The sequence below is a fragment of the Thunnus albacares genome, chromosome 3, assembly GCF_914725855.1.
Source record: "Thunnus albacares chromosome 3, fThuAlb1.1, whole genome shotgun sequence".
Lineage (NCBI taxonomy): Eukaryota > Metazoa > Chordata > Actinopteri > Scombriformes > Scombridae > Thunnus > Thunnus albacares.
This window is the reverse complement of record NC_058108.1, coordinates 6,926,576-6,951,868: the sequence shown is the minus strand read 5'-3', so window position 1 is coordinate 6,951,868 and position 25,293 is coordinate 6,926,576. Positions and strand designations below refer to the sequence as shown.

General features: G+C 39.4%; 1 protein-coding gene across 1 annotated transcript in view; it reads left to right on the top strand.

The window, feature by feature from the left end:
• LOC122978937 (complement C3-like) overlaps positions 1-13,759 on the top strand; it is a 42,872-nt gene extending 29,113 nt beyond the window's left edge. Inside the window, exons 28-43 of the mRNA XM_044346032.1 lie at positions 71-166; positions 2,364-2,514; positions 4,969-5,054; positions 5,470-5,547; positions 5,631-5,786; positions 5,907-5,969; positions 6,079-6,160; positions 6,297-6,345; positions 9,550-9,640; positions 9,739-9,828; positions 9,920-10,022; positions 10,342-10,434; positions 12,127-12,219; positions 12,318-12,401; positions 13,084-13,228; positions 13,491-13,759. Of these exons, the coding sequence (XP_044201967.1) occupies positions 71-166; positions 2,364-2,514; positions 4,969-5,054; positions 5,470-5,547; positions 5,631-5,786; positions 5,907-5,969; positions 6,079-6,160; positions 6,297-6,345; positions 9,550-9,640; positions 9,739-9,828; positions 9,920-10,022; positions 10,342-10,434; positions 12,127-12,219; positions 12,318-12,401; positions 13,084-13,228; positions 13,491-13,635 (1,605 nt within the window). The 3' untranslated portion in view covers positions 13,636-13,759. The remainder of the gene's footprint in view (positions 1-70; positions 167-2,363; positions 2,515-4,968; positions 5,055-5,469; positions 5,548-5,630; positions 5,787-5,906; positions 5,970-6,078; positions 6,161-6,296; positions 6,346-9,549; positions 9,641-9,738; positions 9,829-9,919; positions 10,023-10,341; positions 10,435-12,126; positions 12,220-12,317; positions 12,402-13,083; positions 13,229-13,490) is intronic.
• Positions 13,760-25,293: the final 11,534 nt, after the last annotated feature.

The window sequence follows — 25,293 nt, the reverse complement described above, 5'->3', positions numbered from 1 at the left end:
TATGAACAAAGAGATGTTTATGCTGTTGATATTGATGATGGTTCTGACAACTGTGTGTCTGTGTGTGTAGGGTGATGTGCGTGGCACAGATTCAGATGCCTCCATGACGGCCTTCTGCCTCATTGCTATGCAGGAGTCACGCACACTATGTTCTGACATGGTTAATGTGAGTACCTCACCTGCAAACATCTTTTTCCCTCACCAGTTTTATTTTTTCATTCACTGACTCCAAATTAATGATAAGCAAAAGCAAGCTTTCTGCAGTCACCGAACCACCATTAAGCAATTGACCGCTAGCCAATCCCTGCTCCCCTAGTTACTGTTGCTAAGCCTGTCACACTTTCCATTCTTGCATGGCACATATGTGGTTTACAATACTCAGTGTAGCACAAATTTTAATCATGTTTCCAGAAAATTGGCTAAAGAAGATGAGAATGCATGCCTTAATGCATGTTTTCATCAACTACTGTTGACTTCAAATGTTAGGAATCGGGCACATCAAGATACAAAGTTACTGGTGCTAATTCTCCAGTTTGGTGCTATGACACCATTGCAGAAGATGACGGTGCAACAAGCTGACGTAACTGAAAGAACGCTAGTCAAACCTCAAACAATGGAAAACCATGTGGAAATGTGATGGAAATATGGCATTTATATTTGTCTCATGTATTAATCTGGGGAACGGTATAGTCTCCTCATCTGTCTACATGGTATTTGTTGTTTCTTCAATGAAGCAGAAGCTTAAATGACATTTAAGTCACATGCTTCAGGTTTCTATTGTACTTTGTTGCATTTTGATTTTATCAATATACCATCTTTTCCACCTCAGCCAAATGTAAAAACTCTTTTTCAAAATTTCAGGGTTCTTTATGCACAAATTGAAAATGTACAACAGGTGGATAATGCACTTAATGGTAACAGTGACAGATTGAAAATTTGCAGAAAGTTTTAAATATGAGACAGAAGTAGATAAAAGCAGGCAAAAGCATTTCTAGCCAGTGACCATCAGTTTTGCAAGCTAGCAAATTTATCAGCTGTGGCAAAGTAGATAATTAATCTAACGTTTGCTGTAGACCTAGTTAGTCATAGTTTCATAAAGTTGTTTTCAAAGAACAACATTGATATTCTGTGTTTTGAGTCGGCAGGGCATAATGCAGCCACAATGGCTCCCAGCTGCCTCCAATCCTTCCAACCTGTAGGCTACACCACAGGCTGCTAATATCAACCAAGAGTAAAGGTGTACCATTCAGGAAACTCTGATGCCAGTAAAATCAACTCCTGTATTGTTTCCCAATGCTCTTCCTTAACTGTGGTTTCTGTGGTTGCTATGGTCACACGGCAAGCCACGGCAGCAAGTTGGAAAAGCTGAACCATAATGAACTCTAACTCTGTAGAAGAATAGGTACTCTAATAGAATAAGTACCCAGCAGTTAACAAGTAACTACAGTTTAAGTTCTTTATAAGTACCTAAGTTGTTGCCCCCTTATTCCATAGTGTCACATCTTGTTCCCCTGTACCTACGTATATGTATGGGTATGCACTGTACTGGTACACCATTAGTAAAAAAGATTACACTGTAACTACGGAGTAATTAAGCTGTACGTTGTGGGCTGTAATCTAAAGTGTCACCAAAGTTACCAAAGATCTGTGCACATTCAAAAGGGGCGGCAGCTGCCCTTCCTCTCCTTGTCGCTCCAGCCTTGGCAACACATCACTTTTACACTGAAATCAAAGGAGGCGGCAGCAACAACTACTTGCTGTCTGAAGGCACCTTTAAAAAAATAGTAAAATCAGACTTATTTTGTTGCAACATAACTGTGTAACAGTGTTTCACTTTTAACAGGACTAGAGAAATTCCTTTGTGGATACGGAATAACTTGTGTTTGTTGTGTAAAATATTCTGGGGTTGCTGGAATGTGACTAGCGTTAGCCTAACATCATGTTTCCAGGTTTGAATTAGTTAATTATGTGCTCTTTGGCCATAAAAGTAAGTATCTGTTGCCACTGTAGATAGTACTGTAGACAGACATGCAAACAATTGCAACTTACAATAGAGCAGATAAACACACACTCCTCATTCTTTTTCTCTTGTGTTTATGCATAACATCATTACCCCACACCCCAACAGTAACCAACTCAGTAACTAGGCTCAGTATGGCTCATAAGGCAAAGAAGATGGTGAGAGAGGGAACAATCCAGATTTGTCTCAGGTTCAAATACTGCTCTAACATACAGAGTGGTTATTGAAAATGAATGAGTTGCTGTCTTCTCCCCCATTTTAAAGCCTTTTGTGTTCATTTTTACTGTCTGCCTGTTCTCCCATTCTCTTCTTCCTCCTTCCTTCATCTTCTCCTACTGTCCAGAGTCTGCCAGGCAGTATAGACAAAGCTGTTGCCTACCTGGAAAAGCGTCTGCCTAGCCTCACCAACCCATATGCTGTTGCCATGACATCATATGCCCTGGCCAATGAACGCAAACTGAACCGGCAGATCCTCCACTCCTTTGTTTCTCCAGGTGTCGTCACACAACAATATTGTTAATCATATTCAGAAACAGCATCTATAGATGGACATTGACATGGCCAAAATAATCTGATGATTTTACTTTATCAAAGACACAGGAATATCAGTATCAGTGAATACATTAGACAATAAAAACTGCAGTAGAGAAATACCAACAATATATCTGAGCTAATTAAGAAACAGTATCTCATTTACATGGATTGTCCACCAGAACAAATGTTATTTTTCAACATTGTTCAAGACATTCAAAAGCAGTGGTGGAAGAAGTATTCAGATCCTAGAAATACTGTTGTCTAAAAATATTCCATTACATGTAATAGTCCTGAGTTAAAAATGTTATTTAAGTAAAAGTACAGAAGTATTATCAGCTAAATACACTCCAACTATCAAAAGTAAAAGTATCCATAATGCAGACTGGCTTCTTTTAGAGTGTTATATTTTAATAGTATCCCATATTACATTGTCTGTTTTTATCACTAACAAATACATATAAGAACATTTTAATGTTGTAGTTTATCTTGTCATAGATTAATAGTAATAGTACTGCGTCATATTATATAAGTGTCATCATAAAATCATATGTTTCATAACAATATTAGTAATATACCTTATTTACATAGCACCTTTCATACAAAATGCGTAACAAATTTTAAACAGAAAAGAGCAGATAATTTAAACAGTTAAAATATTAAAATATATTATTTATGTAAAATCTTATTCTAAAGGCAACCAGTAACTATTAGAGGCAAAGAATTGTAGTGAAGTAAAAATAATAATAATTGAAATTGCAAGCAGCGATGAACGGGCCCTCATGCCTCCACGCACGTCGTGCTGCGGTGCAATCGAAGGGCTTCTGTCACAGACATGTAGATGTCTTCAGACCCGAGCTGTTTTCAGACAGTGCAAGAAAGACATAAACATCACTTCCTTTGTCCATTATTTTGCCTGCTGCTGGGGCTACTTTGCTGAAATTTCGTAGGGGACGCTATTACGCCAGTTTGTATCACTGATGGAAAACTGTCATGTAGACATGTTCAGGCCGGGACTCTTATCAAACATGTAAAGTTTGGTGCAGACTGGAGCATTTACACTAAAGTTATAACAGTCTCTGTCATGTCGAAACATCAAAACTCAACTCTGCACCACGGTAACGTGCGTCAACGATAACTAAATCTTTTGATAACTTTTGATCACAAACTAGTTTAAATGACACACACTGATTTTGAAGTTGTTGTGTTGAATTTTGTAGGAGGAGTTTGTTAAAATACAAGGCATGCAAAATCACCAAAATTGAGCACTAAATTCAAAATGTCCGACTTCCTGTTGGGTTTAAGCTATGGGTCCAAGAGACTTTTGTGCGCCCTGGCATGATACATGTGTGTACCGATTTTCGTACATGTAGGTTTAATGTGGCGCAGGTTAGCTTTGTTGAAATATTGTAGGGGGTGCTGTCGAGCCATTCTGCCACAACCATGCCCGCCACCTATACAGTATTACAGACTTTAAGACCTATCGTGTGTGCAAAGTTTTGTGAGTTTTCAAACATGTCTAGCCCCTGAAAAACAGCTTTATTTTGTGGCGAACAATATGTTGCTATGGTAACGGCTTGTGATGAAAACTAAGGACTTCCAGTTTTATGGCGAAACATCGAAAACATCGAAATTCTCCGCATCGCAACAGCAAAGGCGTTCAGTGAAAACTCATGATTTGAATAACTTTTGATCACAAACTAGTCTAGAAGACACACTAATTTTGAAGTCAATCTGATGAAATCTGTTTCTGTGCATGTTGGTGAAACATGCAGCAGGGGATACAGTTTAGGGGGCGCTGTTGAGCCATTTTCGTCGAGACCTATAAAATATAAAAAATTTTCACCACTTCTGATGTATGTGCAAAGTTTAGCGACTTTTCGTGTACGTTTAGTCCCTCAAAAATGCATTTGTTTTGGAAGAAGAAGAAGAATTCCTTCAGATCCAATAGGGCCTTGAACCGCTTGGTGCTCGGGCCCTAATAATTCAATAATAATAATAATTCAATAATAACAACAACAATATTAAGTAGAAAATACAAAGTAGCATAAAATATATTCAAGTAAAGTACAAGTACCTCAAGTGTGTATTTATAGACAGTACTTGAGTAAATGTGCTTAGTTACAATCTGCCACTGTTCAAAAGTGTGCTGCTCAGTACGAATATGAGAATTTTGAAATTTTAATCGATCTTTATCAGAAATGTTTGGTTATGTTAAGTGTTAATATTAAAAGACAAATATCTGATATTTTTAACTCTTAAATATCAATGTCAGTATCGGCCTCATCAGTCAGACTTTTTATTTAATTTTTCACGGATTAGGTTCAATATTTATTCATTTTTTAGGTTAGATAGTCAAGTAAGCTTTTCACAGGTACAGCATAACAATAAAAAATATTTGTCTGTGTCTCCTTCAGATTTATCCCACTGGCCTGTATCCAAGGGACGTGAGTACACCCTAGAAGCCACAGCTTATGCCCTTCTGGCTTTGGTCAAGGCCGAGGTGAGTAAGTCCCAGTTATGTGTGTTTCACCAGCACGTCATGTTACAGAAAACATACAAGAGAGTCATTATTCTTATTAGCTCACTTAAAGGGCAGATAGTTGGTGAAGAGAGGCATTTCCATGACTGGAAACCAAAGTCAGTGAAATATGTCTCTCAGTAATGTCAAATGTAAAAATGAAGCAGACACTTTATTGTGATTGATTGATTCTATCAGACAAGTTTCGAGTCTCAGCAAGATGACTGTGTCATAATAATAGGAAAAATTGATTTGGTAATCTAACAATCTATGGTAGGCTTTAGAAACTGACAGGAAATAATTTAAAGTATAACCATAACAGAATTAAGATTTAAAAAATCAAATACACAGTCAATCAAACAGATTTCAACCCTTTTCTTGCCTTCTGTTAATAAAGGCCTTTGAGGATGCCAGACCTGTTGTGAGATGGTTCAACAAACAGCAGAGAGTGGGTGGAGGCTATGGATCAACTCAGGTAACACAGACATCTCTGTCAACCTTGATACTGTACATTCATATACTCATATACCCCCCCCCCCCCACTCTTTTTCCCTCCAGGCTACCATAATAGTGTATCAGGCCATAACTGAGTACTGGGCAAATGCACAAGAACCACAGTATAATCTGCAAGTCAACATCCTAGTGCCAGGCAAGTCAAAGCCTGACAAGTTCAACTTCAACAGGGAGAACCACTATGCCACCAGAACATCTAAAGTGAGACACACACACATCATGCACAAACACACATATCATACCATCGTGCATTCTGTTCTCTGCGTGTGTGTCCCCCGCTGACCCGTGTGTGTGTTTGTGTCTTTATTTAAATCACAACAGTTCAATGGTATAAACCAAAATGTGGAAGTGACTGCCAAGGGCACCGGAGAAGCAACGCTGAAAGTAAGGATCATCTGTTGTGTATTGATGTGTCCCTTTGGAATTCCAGATTATTTAATTTCATTTATCACAATGAATGCAATATTAAAATGCACTTTTGTCTATGTGACAGATGGTGTCACTGTATTACGCTCTGCCTAAAGAAAAGGAGAGTGACTGTCAACAGTTTAACCTGTCTGTGCAGCTCCTCCCAGGTAATTCTGTCTCTTCCACTTTATATATTAGTCTTTATTTGTTGCTTTTTGTGTTCCTTAAGTTTTTTTCTTTAATGAGAAAAACTATGTAAAATACTAACAAACTAAATACTACATCTACTGTTTGCTCCTCCAGAGAAAATGGAAGATGATGAGAAGATATACAAGCTGATAATAAAAGTTTTGTGAGTACAATCAAGACGTAACACTGACTTGTGTTTCAGCAACATGGCTTTATACAGAACATTTTCTAACAAGCTATGGTCCTTCATTATTTCACTTCTTCCCTGCTCTTTCTGTTGCTCTCCTTTGTCGCTCACCCGCCAGAAGCTGTGTCAGAAATTGCCTTTTTATCTAGTTCTGAACCAGTTTTATGCCATATATATTTTAATATACTTTTAGTTATTGTAGCATATCTACCCCCTGAAGACAGAACTTTGAAAAAAGGATCAGCTGGTTGACAGCTTTATCTCAATCATCACCGCCCAGGCAAAGCATATCTCCCATATGCAGTCCTCCAGCCTTATCGCCCAGGCGGCCCGATCGCTCTCCTCACTGATGTCACAACTGATCTCGGCCTCTACTACCACCCTTCCTTGGCTGCCTTAAATGCACACTGGCACTGCCCACCCAGAGAGTCCTGCAGCCGAAGCGGGTGGCCATTCCTTCGAACAAGAGCACTGGAGCCACCAGCTGATCCGGTGAGCTGAGGTGGTTCATCGCGGCCAAAGTAGGGATTTGGTTAAAGGGAGAGTCTCTCCACCACCTCCTTTCACTCTCTCTAACCTCTTTATTTCCCTGATGGATGAGGCTCCGGTCCATCCTGGTGATGCCTCTGCAGACCTGTCGGCGTCCGAGCCAGCAGACCCCACTCCAGCTCTGGCCCCTCCCGTCACCACTGCGTCTCCTCCATCTGTGGCCAGCGCAGATTGGGTGGCTCGCTACCCCACGATTGGGACGAGGCGCCGTAGGATGCTGCAAGAGGCTGTCATCAGACGCTCAGGAGATCTTCCTTGGGCTGTGCCTCCTCGCTCCTACCCACCTGCACAGATTATTCTACCTGAGCAGCTGTACTCCTTGCAGACGGAGCACTCGCTGTCCAGTTCTGGTAGCTCGCACACTTCACCTCCTTATCCTCTCACCCCCCCCTTCCTGAACTTACTGCCTTCACTCCCAACCTCCATCCCACAAATAGTGCTGCATGTAGGGACGAACGACACTTCCCGTCGGGAGTCTGAGCACACCAAAAATGACTTCAGTCTCCTTTTTAACGTTTTAAAGGACACTGGAAAGTCCATTTTTATCAGCAGGCCTATTCCCTCCTTTGGACGCAGAGCTAAGTGCTTTAGCCACATTCTCAGCCTGAACACCTGACTCCACTCCGCATGTAGCACTCAAAACTTGGCTTTTATTGAAAAATAGATGGAGAGAATCTTCAAAAGAGATGGGATTCATCCCAACAGGCAGGGTCGTCAAATGCTGTTGGCAAATTTTCAGCACGCGATCCAGTGTGCTCCATGTGCATGACTGTGTACACAGCACACACCCACTCCAAAACCCCCCTCTTCCTGTTTCATCCCAGGACACCATCTTGTGCGCCAGCACCCCCTATTGTCCTCCGCCGGCAGTAACTCTATCATCTGTCCATCTCCCCTCTTCAGATCCTGGCTCACTGATTCTAGTTATCACAAACTTCAGGCCAAAGAAATGTATAGCCATTCGTAAATTTACAGTAAACGGTAGCAACCTGATCCAGATCACCTGCAATCATAAATCCTTACTGCAATCCACTCTGATTAAGATAGCGTTAATCAACGCTAGGTCGGTGTGTAATAAAACTTTTATCCTAAGGGACTTTTTTGTTTATTACTGAGACCTGGATGAAATGTAGTGACAACATGGCCTTGACTGAACTGTGTCCCACAGACTGTGATTTTGTTAGTGCACCCAGGATGTCTGGTTGAGGAGGAGGCTTGGCTGCTGTTTTTTACAAACAGTTTATGCCGCTCTGTGGACATAGGTGAGTTCAATGCGAGCTCCTTCTAGCGGTTCAGTTCAGTTTTTGGTGGTTGGGGGATGGGTTCCCGAAGAAGCTGGTTTTACACAAGGGTCTGTAATGTCTCGAAAACGCTTCTAAAAGGACGTCTCGGGTCTTTAACTCAACTCGTATCTCTTATGCAATTGTCGCGCTTTCCCAGCTGAGCCTCATCACGTTACTCCAGTGGCTGCGCGCGCACCTCACCGTCCTTTTTATCAACCCGCAGCTTAACCACACCCCGTTGTTATCTTCTCAATGAAAACCAGTCCAGTGTTTAGGAAAGGGAAAGGAAGAAAGAGGAACTATAAACCCTGCCCCCTTTACTCCTAACACATACCATAGCCTGCAGGATGCAGAAGAAGGGCAAAATCAGCATTGATTTTCAATCGCCCTGCCCCTCGAGTCCCTGATTTATTTCTTCATTATCGACTCTCACCTCACACTTTTCTTGCTTCTTTCTCCTAATTTAAAATGTTTTTTGAAACCTCTGAAATCTTTAAAGATACAGACGTGGCCAAAATTATTGGTACCCTTTCATTTTATTAAAATAATGCACCACTCACCTTGAACAGTGTTTTGACTGAGATTGAGATTGAGAACTCAACAAATATAAATACAAATACAAATACAAATACTGGGCTCTCTGCACATCCCTACTATCACAGCATTTTGGGGTGAAACACACAGCCCAGTGTCGGAAAGCTGTATCTTAGTCGCAGGTCATGGGTCTTCCAGCAGGATAATGACTCCAAACATACATCCAAAAGCACCCAAGAGTGGATGAGAGGAAAATGTTGGACCATTCTGAAGTGGCCTGCTATGAGTCCTGATCTTAATCCCATTGAACATCTGTGGAAAGAGCAAAATACTTGTAGTTGGGAGACGGCACCCATCAAACCTAAGAGAACTGGAGCAGTTTGCTCAAGAAGAGTGGGCTGAACTACTGGTGGAGAAATGCAGAAACCTTATACAGAGTTACAGAAAGCGCTTGACTGCAGTTTTTGCCTCCAAAGGCTGTGTTACAAAATATTAACTTAAGGGTACCAATATTTTTGGCCATGTCATTTTCATTTGTTTTATTGTATTAAATATGTTAAGTTGTAAATCAAAAGCAAAGTTTCAGTTATATTCAATGTGAAATAACGAATGATGGATACTATATACTCCTGTCAGTTTCACCTTAATACAGAGAAAAATAAGTTGGTTTTTTTTTTAAGATGGAAGATACCAATATTTTCAGCCATGTCTGTATTTGATTTGATATTTGATTAAAAAAGCTTCCCTTCACTTTCTTTCTCTCCATCTTTTTTATTCTGTTTTTTAAAATATTCTGTCCATTTTCTGTGTTCAGCTTTAAGGACAAGGAGCGTGATGCAAAAATGTCAATCTTGGATATTGGCTTGCTAACTGGCTTCACCGTTAACACAAAAGACCTCGATTCAGTAAGAGTCTTTACAGATATGCACATACCCATATAGAGATGTGTTTTATGGTCTAGAAAGTTGTCTAATCATGTTTGTGTGTATGTTTGTGTGTGTAGTTGTCCAAAGGACATGCCCGCACTATTGCAAAATATGAGATGAACACGGTCCTGTCAGAAAGAGGCTCACTCATCATCTACCTAGACAAGGCAAGGCATCAGTATTACCTCCCTCTACCCCTTTTCTCTCTGCCTTGTTCTATTTATCTCTGTCTCACCTCTGTCTTACATCTCTCCATAGGTTTCTCATGAACGTGTAGAGGAGATTGCTTTTAGGATTCATCAGAAGCTGAAAGTGGGCGTCTTACAACCAGCTGCTGTGTCTGTCTATGAATACTATGGACGTGAGTCTCAAAGACACTTATACTGTATGCTGCCTCTGTGAGCTTCATGATTTTTCTTTGCTGCTGATAAATGTTCAGAGTAATTAACAGGATGAATAAGCAGACATTATTAGATTCCCAAAGTATTTTATGTTCATTTTGTGATGTGCTGCAATCAGCACAAAATATTTAGGGCCTCAGCCCCAAAGGGCGAAGACCCTATTGTATTTCATGTGTTTGTTTCTTTCTTATTAGGGCCTGAGCCCCAAAGGGGCTCAGCGCGAGGGCCCATTCATCGCTGCTTGCATCTTTAATTTTTGAATATCTTTCTTTCTCATAGCAGGGAAACGTTGTATGAAATTCTACCATCCACAGAGGACAGCTGGCAAGCTTTTGAGGCTCTGCAAAAATACTGAATGCACATGTGCTGAAGGTAAGCAGGATGAAGTCTCACGGATGATCAAATCTGTCTACAGCAAGCATACCTAAGCAAACCATACACCTAAAATTCTTCTAAAAGAAACACATAAACACAACACGAACAATGTGCTTCAAAGAGGTAAAGCATATCTTGATCAGTGGTTTGGGGGTGATCATTCTGCTTTGTCTGTAAACTGCAGCGATTTAGTATTGCACCTGAGTAAAGATGGAGGACTTGACGCTGACAGAAGATTAAACAACAGCCACACTAGCGACTCTAATGTCAGCTTGCTATCATGCTTAGTATAATGATGCTAATGTGGCAAGAGAATAGTATGTAGGGCATACTACCTGCCTTTATAGGCTACCCACAGACAATGATTGACTATCGATCGCCGAGTAATCAAGAGACTAAAACACTACAGGCCTGCTTAAACCAGACAGGAATACATTTCCATTCTACTACACTAACATGGACTATGAAAGAGTTTTCACTCATTAAGGATACTTTAAAGTCTCATAGATTGACCTTATTGAAACATCAGCAAGCTTTGGACTTTTTGTTAGCTAAGTTTGGGGGTTTGTGTGCAATTTTACATTTGACTGGTGGTTCTTGTATGACTTTAAATACTATAAATTTGAATTTCACTTTGTTAGTAAAATTTGTTAGACACATTCTAAACCATTCCACGGCTAAAATGAGTAATTCTTTGTTTAGAAACATGTATATGCTAAATGTCACCACTCAGGGATTTTTGTTTTTGAAAGCAAATTGTTTTATCGGCATATAAAATTGCCCCCCACCCCTCCGATCTTGTCAGGTGAGGGACAATGATATATTATGATGCAGTTTGTTGTAAGATTCCATGTTGGTTTTCCTCCTGCGCTCCCCAATTTTTTGAGTCACCAGCCACCACTGATTGGCACAGTGAAACAAACAGATCAGCCCGGAGCTCCATGGTTAAATAATGTGTTATTGATCAGAAGGAGGTCTAACTCTTTCCAATGAGTAATTGTGTTAAATAATCATGACCTCAATATTGACCAAAATAATCATGATTATGATTTTTGCCATAATCAAGCAGCCCTACCATATTCTGCTGCCATGTTTCAGTCAAGAATATAAAGTCTACACTTTCACTACAAAATAAGTCATTCAGGATAAATGACTTATTTCCAATAGACCGTGCATTGATCAGGACCATCATGGCAAGGAGAGGCGCAGGGCTGCCAGTGGAGGTTCCCAGTGCACACATCGCCTTTAAATATAGAGTGTGGATTCCAGAACAGATTAAAATTGTCAATAAAGCCAATATTGTGACTGAGGAGTCTGTTGAAACGCCCTGATCCACAGGCAAGTGTGGTGATTGGACTAGAGATAAAGAAAGTCATTCCACAGCTACTTAGGAATTTGAAACTAACTTGAAGAGGTCATTAAAATCAGACTGCTGATGAGCAGTATCATTTGTCCCCACATGAACTATTACTTGTTTGGTCAAGGACGGGACTGAGTGCAGCAGCTCCGGGAGCCTATCCAGGATGTCATGGACTGTGGGTCCAGGAAAGCAGTGTATGACTGTGTAGAAGAAACTGATGTTTCTGATAAAGAAGTTCCCAACTATTGTCCACACATATGCACATGTGCTTATTTAGGTCATCAGGTCATCAGTTGTGTATTTATTTTGTGCCCATTGTCTGTTTCCAGAGAACTGCAGTATGCAGAAGAAAGAAGGAATCACCAACCATCAGCGCACAGCTAAGTTATGTGAGACTACACCGACCAGCACAATTGATTTTGGTAAGAGAATGTAGATGGACTGCATTTGTATTAGTGAAAGATCGAGGAAATAAGTAAGGGACCACATGAGCTAACATCTGCATCTTGTCTGTCCTCAGGGTACAAAGTGAGAGTGGAAAACTCTGAATACGTTGGGTCCACCGACATTTATACAATGCGGATACTGGAAGTCATCAAGGAAGGTGGGTATTTATCTGCTTTGAACCTTCAAAACCAAACAAAAGTGCCTGAAAATAGGTGACATTACTAAAATATCTAAGGTAGTGGAAAAAAATTCCACTACCTTAGATATTTTAGTTTGACATTTTGGGGAATATTTGGGAAATTACTTTCTTGCCAAGAGTGAGATTAGATGATTGATACCACTCTCAGGAAGCTACAGCCAGCAGCTGGATAGTTTAGCTTGCATTGGCAGGTAACTAGCGGAGACTGCAGGAAGTTACTGGTCCTGGTCAAGAAATAGTCTGGTACACAACCCCCCCATAAAATGATGAATCATTGCTTTAACACTTCAATTTTGGAACAGATTAAACAAATGAGATGCATGTTAATTAGAAATTTAGAGGTGCTAGTAGGCAGATTTTGTTACCTTTGGACACAGCCAGGCTAACCAAGCTTACTTGGCTGGCTGCTGCTGTAGCTTCATATTCACCGTACATACTGTATATAATTGTGTTATCATTCTTCTTATCTGAGTCACCAGGAAGCGAATGAGCACATTTCTCAAAAATGTCAAACTGTTGCTTTAAGCATAATTCCACTTGGAAGATGTGAGAATACAATAGTTATGTTTCATACTGCACCTTTAGTTATGCATTTAATCCATAAGCATTTTCTTGCTCTTCTCCTGCATTGTAATTACAGGAAGTTCTGATGTGGGTCCTGAGGGTAAGCTGCGCGCGTTCCTGAGTTATCCACATTGCAGAGAGGCTTTAGATCTGGAGCCTAACAAAACCTTCCTTATCATGGGCACATCCAAAGATATTTTCTATGATGACCAGGAGAAATCGTAAGTGTGTTCTTTGTGTGTGTGCACCCCCCTCATAACATCATCTCCAATAAACTGTTTCACCGCTTTCTATTACCAAAACATACACAAAATCAGGTTTGCCTGTCATGTGCAGCTTAGTTTGTTGCTATATTACCTTTTATGGAAGGGAGGGAGTCGTGCTTTTTCATCTGTTTATATTTCAATCCAAAAAGTTAAATCTAGAGCACTACAGGTAGCTGACCACATGAACATACAATGATTTTTACTTTGCTCTCCTCAGTTATCAGTATGTACTTGGTGAGAGAACCTGGATCGAGTACTGGCCTACGAGCGCAGAGTGTCAAACTGCGGGATACAGACAGACCTGTTTGGGCATTGAGGAGATGATTGGTATTTTCGAAGACTATGGATGTCAGCAGAAGTGAAACTCAAGGAAATAAAATGTTCTTTTAAAATTAGCTGTTATTTGCGTAAAACTTAAACTGCTACAAGATATGTGATGTAAAAGTTAAACTGTTACACTGTGTTGATTAAAATGTAATTGTCTTATTCCCATCGTCTGTGTTTTATATAGATGTAGAAAATTACAGTAATGATTACTGTCAGGTTACTGTATAATAACCTTTGGTAAGTTCAACTGGAAGTTTAATTAATTCTGACTTTTTTTCCATGTAATAACGTAAAAAATGGTCCATCCCACATAGGATCACATGACACACAATAATACAACATATAAATAACTTTCTGCATTTGACATTCATGTTCCAAAGAAAAACAAATCATCGCTGCAAACAACATACTGTATATAGTCTGACAAACCACAGAAAAGAGTGGAAAAAGCTTCCCAAACAGGTCAGTGAAAATACTCAGAAAACAGTACAGGAGAAAAAAAGTGAGAGAACTGGATATGCTCGGTATGTGCATGAATACAGGCACTAAATGGCATAAAGAACAGAAAAGGCATGAATCAGCAGATATTCTGGATTGCAACGCGTTTCAAGCTTGGTGTTCTTCCTCAGGCAGCATCGAGGGGTTTATGCTTATATGTCTCTAGAAATAGAGAAAAAGCAGGAAAATACTGTATATCATACAAAACAATAATGGGATGTTTACATTATTGATACAGAGAAGACAATATATGTAGGGGATGGAACATCCCAAAAACCTTGAAGTTGCTATACCCATGTTTCTTAAACCTCTTAATCATGTCTTTGGAGATAAACTCAGTTTGGCTGGAACATGATCACCTCAGGCTTAAGAATTGTCCCACTGGTAGATTGTCTTTGAGACTTTTAGGATGAGCCCAGTAGAAGAGCGATCCAGAGTGTTTGCTGATCTGAGCCTTTTCTGTGTTCTTAAAATCAGTGCACATATTGAGCATACTAAATTCTTACTTTTTTGCATTTCACAGCTCCCTGCCCTTTTTTGTGTATGTAGTTTGGGAAAAAACATGTTTTACACAGAAAACAATGTAAAAGATACCTATATTTGATCATGATGAGCTCAGTGGAGTGATGTGTAGGATGTTAAACAATGTAGAATGAAGCAAATTTCAAATCTGTTCTGATTCAGAATATTTGACAGCTCGTATAGATCAATTAATGATAGCTGTAGTAGTAATAAAGAGGGCGTTTTAAGCTATTGTAAGACCACTGGCAAAACAAAAACTCTAAATGCATCACATGCGTTAAAGGGGACAATTCATGCTTTTTGTGATTTTCTGTTATTTTTATACTGTTATGATGTCGGATGTCTAAGTTAAACATGATCAAAGTTCCAAAACAGGAGGTGAACATATATAAGAATGATCCCTGAAAGTCAAAAACAGATTTCAGCCTGTTTGCAAAGTGACCGCTACTTACCCATCAAACTGATATCACATTGTTCACACATGGTCACAAATGGCCGTCTGTTCTGTGTTGAGGTTGTTGTTGTTCCACAGGCTGTTCACATTGTCCGCTTGCATATTTTGGATCGGATTCGGGCTTGAATATGTATAGATGTATTTGAGATGTTTACACTTTGAGTATAGAAGGTAAAACTATTGTTTGTTTACGTAGTCTCTTCGGCAGACTTCCAGATGCTATCCAATCAGAACAGAGTAGGCTCATCGGGAGGGGAGCCTTAAAGAGACAGGAGCTACAACGACTTGTTTCAGACAGAGGGAACTTTTCATTATGCTAACGTGTCTCCTCACTTCCCTCATTTGCGTCTCTTTCTTGCATCTGAGCTCCTCCTTGCGAGGATGTGAGAGAGAGACGTGAGGACAGAGAAATTTAATTCATCAAAAAGGACGTCCTCCCACATGAGGAGACGACAACTAGCTACTCCTGACCCACAGCACCTCAACTGTCAAATATGCCGAGGTCAACTATCAATATGTAGTAGTTATTAAGTAAGTTCAAACTTTAAAGTTTAAACTTAAAATTCATTAATACAATTAATTAACACTTTACACTGTTACATAATAATTTCTACAAATTGTGATAGCTGGCTCCAATGTTTTGTCATTTGATTATAGATCTATAGCAGCGTCTGGCTGTCAAAGAATAAGACACAAATAGACAATTTAAACCTGTTAATTACTGAAAGAACAAAACCGACATAAATGAGCAATAAAAACAGCTGTAGCCTGCAGAATATATTTAAATGAAATATTTGTCTCCTACAAAATCATCCTGACATCACACGCAGCTGTGTGACATCATATTTCCTGAAGGAACTGAGATGTACCTGAAATGGAAAAAAAGAAAGGAGAAGCTTTTTGGCTTATGAAGAAAAGTAATAAAGTTACAAGAGTGTTTTTTTGTGATTGATTCATGATTCAGTATTCTTTAATATAAGAATAAATATGAGCGTTGCCGTCCTGTAAAAAACCTCCACGTAGGATACACCTGTGGTTCCTCACTCAAAGCTCCTCCAGGTGCCTCTTCGCTCCTCACTCCTCATCTTCTCAAGGTGCATTTAATGGATTGGAAGGTCCTCCATGATGGGGGAGGGAGATCGGTTTCTGGGTCACAGAGGAGAGAGGACGTGAGGAGGTATAGAGCTAGCATAATGAAAAACACCCAGAAGCTGAACTGAGGGGCTGCATAAAGGGTCAGTTTAAGATAAATAAGGAGTTTTTTGAACTGTAAATCATGCAAAGATATTGCAGTACCAGTCCCAGATTGAAAATACAGACTTGGAAATGTGTATAATATGTCCCCTTTAAAGAGGCTTAAGGTGACAGATTTGCCTATTTTTAGGATAGATTTAAACAATACATTTACTGCATACAGGTGACCCTGAAGAATATTATTTTCTTATGCACAGAATTATGTTCATTATTTAGACTGTTTATTTATTTAGTGTAGCTCACCTTAAATTGAGATGCAGCCAACATGCTTCAAAACGCGCAACTTTTACTTCGAAGGCGAGTTGTCTCTGTTTCTGGCTGTCGTTTTCCTGTTTCATTTTTCTTTGTACAAGTTGGATAATAGAACAAGCAGACACTTAAGCACGCTGAATTGCATGGTACGTCTTTGTAGGAGATACCCTGAAAAATTAGATTTTTCATTATACAACGTGAACAACTGCAAATGAATTATACCTCATGCATGGACCCTCACGCTCACCCTCCTGAATCCCAATTATTGTATAAAAATAAAACTTAAATGTATGAAAGATAGACATAACATGTTACTACTGTACATATCATCATTCTTAAATTTCGAACATGATGAATTAAAAACATCATCTGACTTTTTCTTGAAAGACAGACTTCTGTGTTATGATTAATATGCTGATTATGATCTGTTATTATTCTGTGCATACAACAGCTTAAGAACCACCACACAACTCGGTAAACACTATGACTTGTTTGCATTTTAAAATTGTTATGTTTGACACAGGCTGTGAGTTGGTGTTCCCTCCGTCCAAAGCTGTATTCAACTTGTTTGATAACAGGATAAACAAATTCAAAGCATTACTTTGTTGCCGTTTTTCGTGTGAAGAAACGGCATGTCTAGTGATTTTAATTATGAAGTTACATTGCTGTGCCTGGTGTGTAAATGCACACAGCGTCTTTCTTAATGTGGGTGATACCTGCAAGTATTTAATAAACTCAAGCAGATGTCTTTCAACATTACAGTTGTTTTAATGCCAAATTCCCTGATTTTGTTATGATCTTTCCACTGCAGCTCAACAGGGAAACACTGTACAGGGAAAGAAAAAGTGGAAAGCAGTGTAACTTCATTGATTATTAAAATCTCCAGACATGCCGACAGGATCGGTTAGGATCTAATATTAACTAATGTTTATTGACAGTATTTCCTAGTTGAGTTACAGTGGAAGGATTATTAAATACCTGCAGCGATCGCTTGCTGCCACAAGGAATTGTGAGACAGAATTATCTCCTTTCCTTTCGTAAAGGATGGTCAAGTGTACCCTATGCTAAAGGAGATTAGAAAGGAAGCATTCCCCTCTTCTCATTTCTCAGTTTATACATCCTCGATTCCTTTCCTCACCTCCTCTCCTCGTGTCTTAGTCCCTCCCACCTGAGATGCGAGCGGACGAGGCAAGGAAGAGACAGGAGGAGAGAGGAGTCGAGGCAACAGGTATTTAACAAAATAAGACATCCTTGCTTCAGAGCCGTCATGTCAATTAAATATAACATGCGGCAGAACTGCATCATCTGTCCATTGTTTTGTTACAGTCTACTGCTGTATTTTATGATCTGACAGATGAGCATAACAGTTTTCAGGGAAACTTATATATTTACTTTTAATTCAAATCACAACGTGATAATATATATGATATAACAAGAATGTACGGATGTCATACATTGTTATATTTTATTTAACATGCATGTGTGCACAAACACACACACAAATATATATATATATATATATATATATCCTTTATATATTTAATTGAATATTATATATTTAAACAGCTGTGTGTCATGCCTCTTTTATACGTCACGGGTGCCAAAAAGACTTCCACAAAGGATACACCTGTGCCTCCTCTCTCCTCCAGATGCATTTTAGGAATTGAGACATCCTTAAACATGACGTGCTGAGATCGATTTCTAGGTCAGGGGCAGGAGGAGAGAGGAGACGAGGAGGCACAAAATAGAGAAATGAGAAGAGCCCATTGGGTGCTTTTCATTACGCTAACGTGTCTCCTCGTTCCCCTCACTCGCATCTCTTCCTCACGCCTCAGCTCCTCCCAGTGAGGATGAGAGAGAGAGACATGAGGACGGAGGAATTTAATTCATCCAACGGGACATCCTCTGTCACTCCAGCGTCATTTTGAGGAGACGACAAGTAGTCATGATGCACTTCACCCTAAATGTCAAATATGAATAAGTCAGCAATAGAAATTACTAAGTAACAGTTTAAACTCTAAAGTTTACAATTAATGAACACTTTATACTGTTACTTAATAATTTCTACATATTGATAGCTGGAAGGAAAACACTTGATAACTGCTCTGATGTTTTAACATTTGATTATAGATCTACAGCAGCGTCTGGCTGTCACAGAATAAGACACAAACAGACAAGAACAGAGCCAACATAAAGGGACAATAGAAACAGCTGTGTTATGGAATTTTCCATCTTTAGGAGTTACAAATTGGGTTACACTCGGTCAAGCCTGGGCCTTGAGGTCACACTGTAATTCTTTGCCAGTAGCAATGTTGCTACACAGTCCTGGATGGCTGCGGAGCAGTAAGGAACAGACACAAGTTTATTGGTGTGTGACCAACTCCAGCGCCATTTTATTCTGTCTCTTAAAAACCACAATCCTTCAAGGATGTTCAACTTCAATATCATCCTCATGAACCAATAAAGTATTTCTGTATCCAAAATAAACATATATCCACGCTTAACTGATACTGCCCTTTGTATCTTAAGTTATTACTATCATTTCAATCATGTTTCAGTCACATCATGTACACATCACTTCACATTCAACTGGTTTCCACTCCTCCTGACAGTGTGGTTTAATGTTATACTGACTTAAAATAAGTTGTTTCAACTACCAGCATTTTTAGCCCTAATAATACTTTTATATAAATGGAATACTATTGCATAGATGCACGGTCAAATGCATGAAAACGATGAAACAAACAATTAAATTTCATAACTGCAATGTCAAATGCACAGATGATGAAACAACTCACAATAAAACATCCCTATGTACATATTTCTCCTCTCTCTAACACCAAGTTAGTCTGTTTACATGAACTACATCACCTGGTGGCCGCCATTATCAAAATTAAAGTACCACAAATTCTCAGTGATTTCACTTCTAGCTCATGGGATCAAAACTAAATACTTTCCCCTCATTAAAGAAACTGAAAATCAACTGTGCCTACTTATTTTCAGAATGTGGGTGAAACCAAAATATTAAAATTAATAATGAAATTATTCTTTCCACACTTGCATCTCAGTCACTTTGAGGTAGGCAGTGTAAACAATAGATGCTAGCTTGATAAATACACTTGACACAAAACTACGTCCAAACTCAGTCTTTGAGCACTTATTTAACTCACAAATCTAGTCGAATGCTTATCTAATGTTTAGGGAGTATGTCGACCCATTTTAAGTTGTTTTACACCACATTTTACATACCTGCGGAGCAGTAAGGAACAGACACAAGTTTATCGATGTGTGACCAACTCAAGCGCCATTTTATTCTGTCCCTGACATAACCAACACGGGCTTGAGTGGGATGTTTTTTACCGGACCTGGTATTATAGTGACACCTACTGTCACAAGATGTAACAACAACATTTAACCCAAATGTATTATCTGGGGGATTAATGTATGAAGTCACTTGCTACTTACGTTATATTTAAAAAAAATAAGGGGGGTGTCAGTTTTTTAACTACTTCTCATAGAGGCTATTTTCTCCATCCTCTACATAAGCAGGAAGGGGACATTTTCTCCTCTCCTTGAGGCTCCTGCTGTCTGTGATGTTTTGGGGAAAGCAGAAACCTCTCTGATAGAGGGTAAATCAGCATTGCCATGGTCACCAAGGTCGGGGAGGCTTTCCTAGACAACACAGATTGTAAATCTGGAGTGTGAAACCAGAATGTGCTGACAGTGACCTGAAGTTCCATCCAACGTGACCTGAACTGACACGGGTAAAATGCAGTTCCCTGTTTAGAAACTAGTGAACCAATTAGACTAATTTTTCATATTGTAGGCTGATCTGCTTGGGTTAAAGACTAAGACTCAGACCTTCAGGGGGCAGAATGGAAAGAGACAGCATCCGAGTTGCAGATGACTTCTATGTTCGCTATTTCAGTTCTCTTTGGCCAAGTACTTCAATAAACGTTTTCAGCTTTAAGACATCAAAGGCTCGTGTGTGCTTTTTTCCACTGAGGTGCTGATCATTGCTCAAAATATCTACAACAAGCTGTAGCCTGCAGAATATGTTTAAATAAAATGTCGCTTATTTAGTTTGCAAAAGTCTGACATGCTTTTCAGGCTCAGGATGATTTTATAGGCATATTTTCCTGAAAGAGCTGAGACGCACTGAAACGGAGAAGAAGAAAGGAGAAGCCTTTTGACTCATAAAGAAAAATAGTAGAGTGTTTTTATGATTGATTCATGATTCATTAATCTTTATTTTATAAACAAATAGGCTATGAGAAGCTTTTGTTGTGCTTTCATTCCTTCTCCACAGGTAGTTTTCCTGATCAGCTGTATTACAATAACAGCCCGACTGTTTACTGTCCCATCAGATCAGCTGACCAATCAATACACACTTTGGATCAAAGGGGTACTGCCGTCCGTTAAAAATCGTCCGCATAGGATACACTTGTGTTTCCTCGCTCTAAGCTCCTCCAGGAGCCTCCTCATTCCTCGTCTCCTCCAGGTGCATTTAAGGGATTGGAAAATCTTCCATGATGGCGGGGGGCGATCAGTTTCCAGGTCACGGAGGAGAGAGGACATGAGAAAGCATAGTATTAGAGTAAAGAAAAGCACCCTGTGACGAGGTACTGCACAGACCGCCGTGGACAAGCCAGATGGAACGTAGAGGTGGGGAGACTTGGGGAGACAAGCAAGCTAAGCCTGTATGTGTGTGTGAGCTGTTGTTGGTGTGAACCCACAAATGAAGGTGCCTGTTTCCTCTCCGCAGTGGCCGCAGCAATTTCGACGAGGAGAAAGGGCAGCAGGACCAGAAACAGAGCAGCCATCATGACAACTGCTGTAGGAACCCCCTTCTCCTGTGCTGACCCTAGGAACTTAAGTTGACATTTCCCCTTTCTGAACTATATTCCCAGTAGTGGTATTGGACTCTTGCATTCCATTTTAAAGGACAGATATTAACTGTGTTTTTACTTCTATATCTTTTTATCTAGTATTTTACCTTGGTATTTTATTAGTCTTTTATTAGATCATTTAAAGTGCTCCTGTGGTGTTGTATTTCTTAACAGTGGAAACAATTTTTATTGTTGGTAAAAATAGAATCTCACACTATTAGGTGACATCATCTCAAGTCCCTGCGAGATTCAAGATGGCAGACGTGATCTTGTGAGGAAGTCACGTCACATGAGAACCAAATGGCGGATGTGACCACAGCATTTCGGTTAAACAATAGCAAGATGGCGCCAACTGGCATCTCTGCACTCACCCAATTCAATTTATCAAACACACGTATCTGATGGTAAATAACGAAGGGCAGAGTGGCGCTGTGTCCCATGTTATCTGATCGCCAGATGTGTGTGTGTGTGTGTGTGGTGGTGGTGGTGGTGGTGTGGGGGGAGGGCGGTTGATTATCCACAGAGAGTGTGCATATGGACGACAGTCTGTACTGCACGTTGTCTGATTTTCGATCGTCAAACAACTTACTTTCTTACTCACGGTGGCACAAACACAGCAGTTCCAAGTGGGACACTCTAGCGTGGTGAGCACAACTAAACAGACAGCAAACTTCAAATAGTCCTCGAAGTATAGCAGACAAACAAACTCTGTGGTCCATCAATTCACAACAAACAACAATAACTGAAGCTGAAATGAATACACTTTCATAACCTGTCTCTGCCCAGACTTAAGCCTATTACTTGTGTTGCTTAAGGAAGCAAGTAGATGAGGGTGTGTTTCAGTCCGTCTTTGGGACCGGCTCGGTTCCTCGGCTCAGATGCTGTCCTCACGCTCTGTCGGCAGGTCTCACAGTAAGCTGATCCTTGGCAGCATGGTGGAGAAAACAGTGGAGTCGACTTAGCTGAAGAACAATGGGGCAGAGAAGTTATTCGTGTCTTCATGAAAGAATCCTTTTCAGAACACAGAACCTCTCCTCTCTGGGCAGCCAGGTCTGTCTGTGCCAGCCTACGTCCACTGCCGAGTTGTGCTCACTCAGTCTGTACTTAGTCAGTGTTCTCCTCAGTTTTGTATCAGACACTGTGGTCAGGTAAATTGCCACAGTGTACTGTCTGTTTAGAGCTACATATGTTTCCATTTTGTTAGTTAATCTCTGTATTGTTCTTTTTCTTTCATCATAATTTGGTTTGGTCTAACTCTCTCTCTCTCTCACACACACACACACACACACACACACACACACAAAACTGCACTGCATCTATTAGTTCAGATTCAAATATTTTATTTTCTATTATATATATGTTCTATATATTTTTGTGACTTTTGTATTAACACTAAGCCACAGAGCTCACTACAGAGAGTATGTGGATTGCTACTGTTTGCCTTGTCAAACACAAATATCAGTCACTCTGAGATCACAGTGGCTTAGGTTTAATAATTAGAGAGAAAAGGCCTTGTGCTGTGTGTCAGCTGAGGACAGTCTGCTTTCTGGCCTGGCCTACTTTTATTATTACTTATCAGACAAAGACATACTATGACCGCTCTATGCTGACTCAAGTCTTATCAGAAGTGAAAAAGAAAGTCACAACAAAGAGTAAAGAGCAGAGACTTAATGTCCATTTTTATCTGTGAGTTAAACAGAGGAGTCTCTTTTTTTAGTAGATTCTTCATGTCAGTGATAGAAAGAGTATTAATGTACTGTTAGATGTAATAGTTTAAAGCAAATGTGTAAGATATCAGAGATCGAATACAGTCCATTTAACCCCTCTAAAGTGCAAAACAAAATGCATAAGCCAGACGACTGTCCTGAACTTTGCCACTTTCATTTTCTTATGGATAGTCCACAAAATAGGCACTCTATATGATTTTTTGAGGAACAATGAACTGGAGTAAAAGTTAAATACTGAATTAAAAAACAATGACAAATGTATAGTAATGTTTACAACAATACTGTGAGCTCTTTCTTGTTGAGATTCAGATGAAAAGATCAATACCACTTCACTTAGCTTAACATAAAGACAGGAAATGGGAAAACAGCTGGTTCTGTCCAGAGGTAACCAGATCTGTCTATTAGAACCTCTGAAGCTCACTGATAAATGTTACATCTGGTTTGTTTGATCCCAACAAAAACCAAAATGCAAAAACCCCACATGGTTTTATGGGGGGTTGAATGTGTATATGTTTCTTGGCCGTGCACAGTCACTTCCTGGAGTCTTGACATCACTGTAATGTTGGCAGACAGAGCTAGGTTACCCAGTCTTTATGCTAAGCTAAGCTAACTGTCTTGTGGCTGCAATATTTAGGGTACAGGCATAACACCGTTATTGATCTTCTCATCTTACTCTCTGCAAGAAAGTCGAATCTCGTATTTCCCAAATATCAAACAAATCCTTTAAGATAAGCCATATTAATGAAAATTTGATTTGAGTCTTCTGTACTCCAGCTTAAAATACTAACTACACTAATTAGACTGTGTGCTGGAGGTCCTGCAGAGGCGCTGTGGCAAGTCACCTTCACATTTTCTGGAACTGTTCACAACGTTCTGGAGGCAGTTTTTAAGATGAAAGTTAATTTTGATTTTAAAATAATGTATCATGGTGATCTAGAAGAGTTTTCCCGTGCAAAGTGAGATAAACACTTGTTGAGAGTGCTGTTAGTGGCATGCAAAAATGCTTTGACCAGAAAATGGCTTAAGGACATAAGATCCATAAATCCAAACCAGAATGAATGGATTGACCTAGTTTACAATTTACATTATATACTGTGGAGAGAATTACATTTAAAGAATTAATATGGGTTGATATATATATAGTGGATGGAGGGGTCTAGTTGGCACTTTTTGCTCCTATGTACCACTTGTGTTCATATGTGTTCTTCAAAAAAGACATGTTAATAAAAAAAAATGTCTCAAGTCCAATTTTCTGACAAAATATGTTTTGTTGCAATCAATAGAGATGAAAGAGTTGTAATATATGAAATTCATGGATAAAATACCTGAGAGATATATCTGTTTTTGGCAAATCCTGCAAATTAAATACCTGACAAGTCAACATGAAAGAAAAACCCAGAATTTACATGAAGCAGTCCCGCTCATTAATTTACCACATTGCCCTCATTGACTTTATACAACCAACCAAATTAAAGGGGTAGATGCCTTTGTATAAACAGGCAAAATCTCTGATGGTTGACATATTTGTATATACAACATGCAAATTATTAAGTCCACTGAGTGATAGTATGATCTAAATTATTTAAAAATATATTATCATATAATTCAAGAAAGAAATAAACATTAAAATGATTGATCATAATTTTTTGAATCAGATTGTCATTGGAGAAAATTCCTTGGTGCTGCAACTCAAAAAACCATGCCAGATAGACTTTTACCTCAACAGTTGTCTGTGTGTTTGTGCATGTTCAATATGTTTATGTGGAAATATACTTATTCAGCAGGTTGAGAATAACCATAGGTGACTACATTTTACAAGCAAGAAAAAAACAAGGGAATCATATTAGAAAATGTACATCAGAAATGTGAATTTGCTGTTTTTATTTAATTCTGAAAATAACTGTTTACTCAACAGTGTTTAGAAGTTAGTCAAGCATGTAAACCCTCATTGATTTTTTCTGTTTACCCTTCAATGTTTATCAGAACTGAACCGTTTCTCAACTGTTGCTGGGAAATCATGTGTGTGTTTGTGTTTACACATGTGTACAGAAACCTTTGAGAAGGGGACGGATGAGACAGTAGTGAAGACAGGAAGAG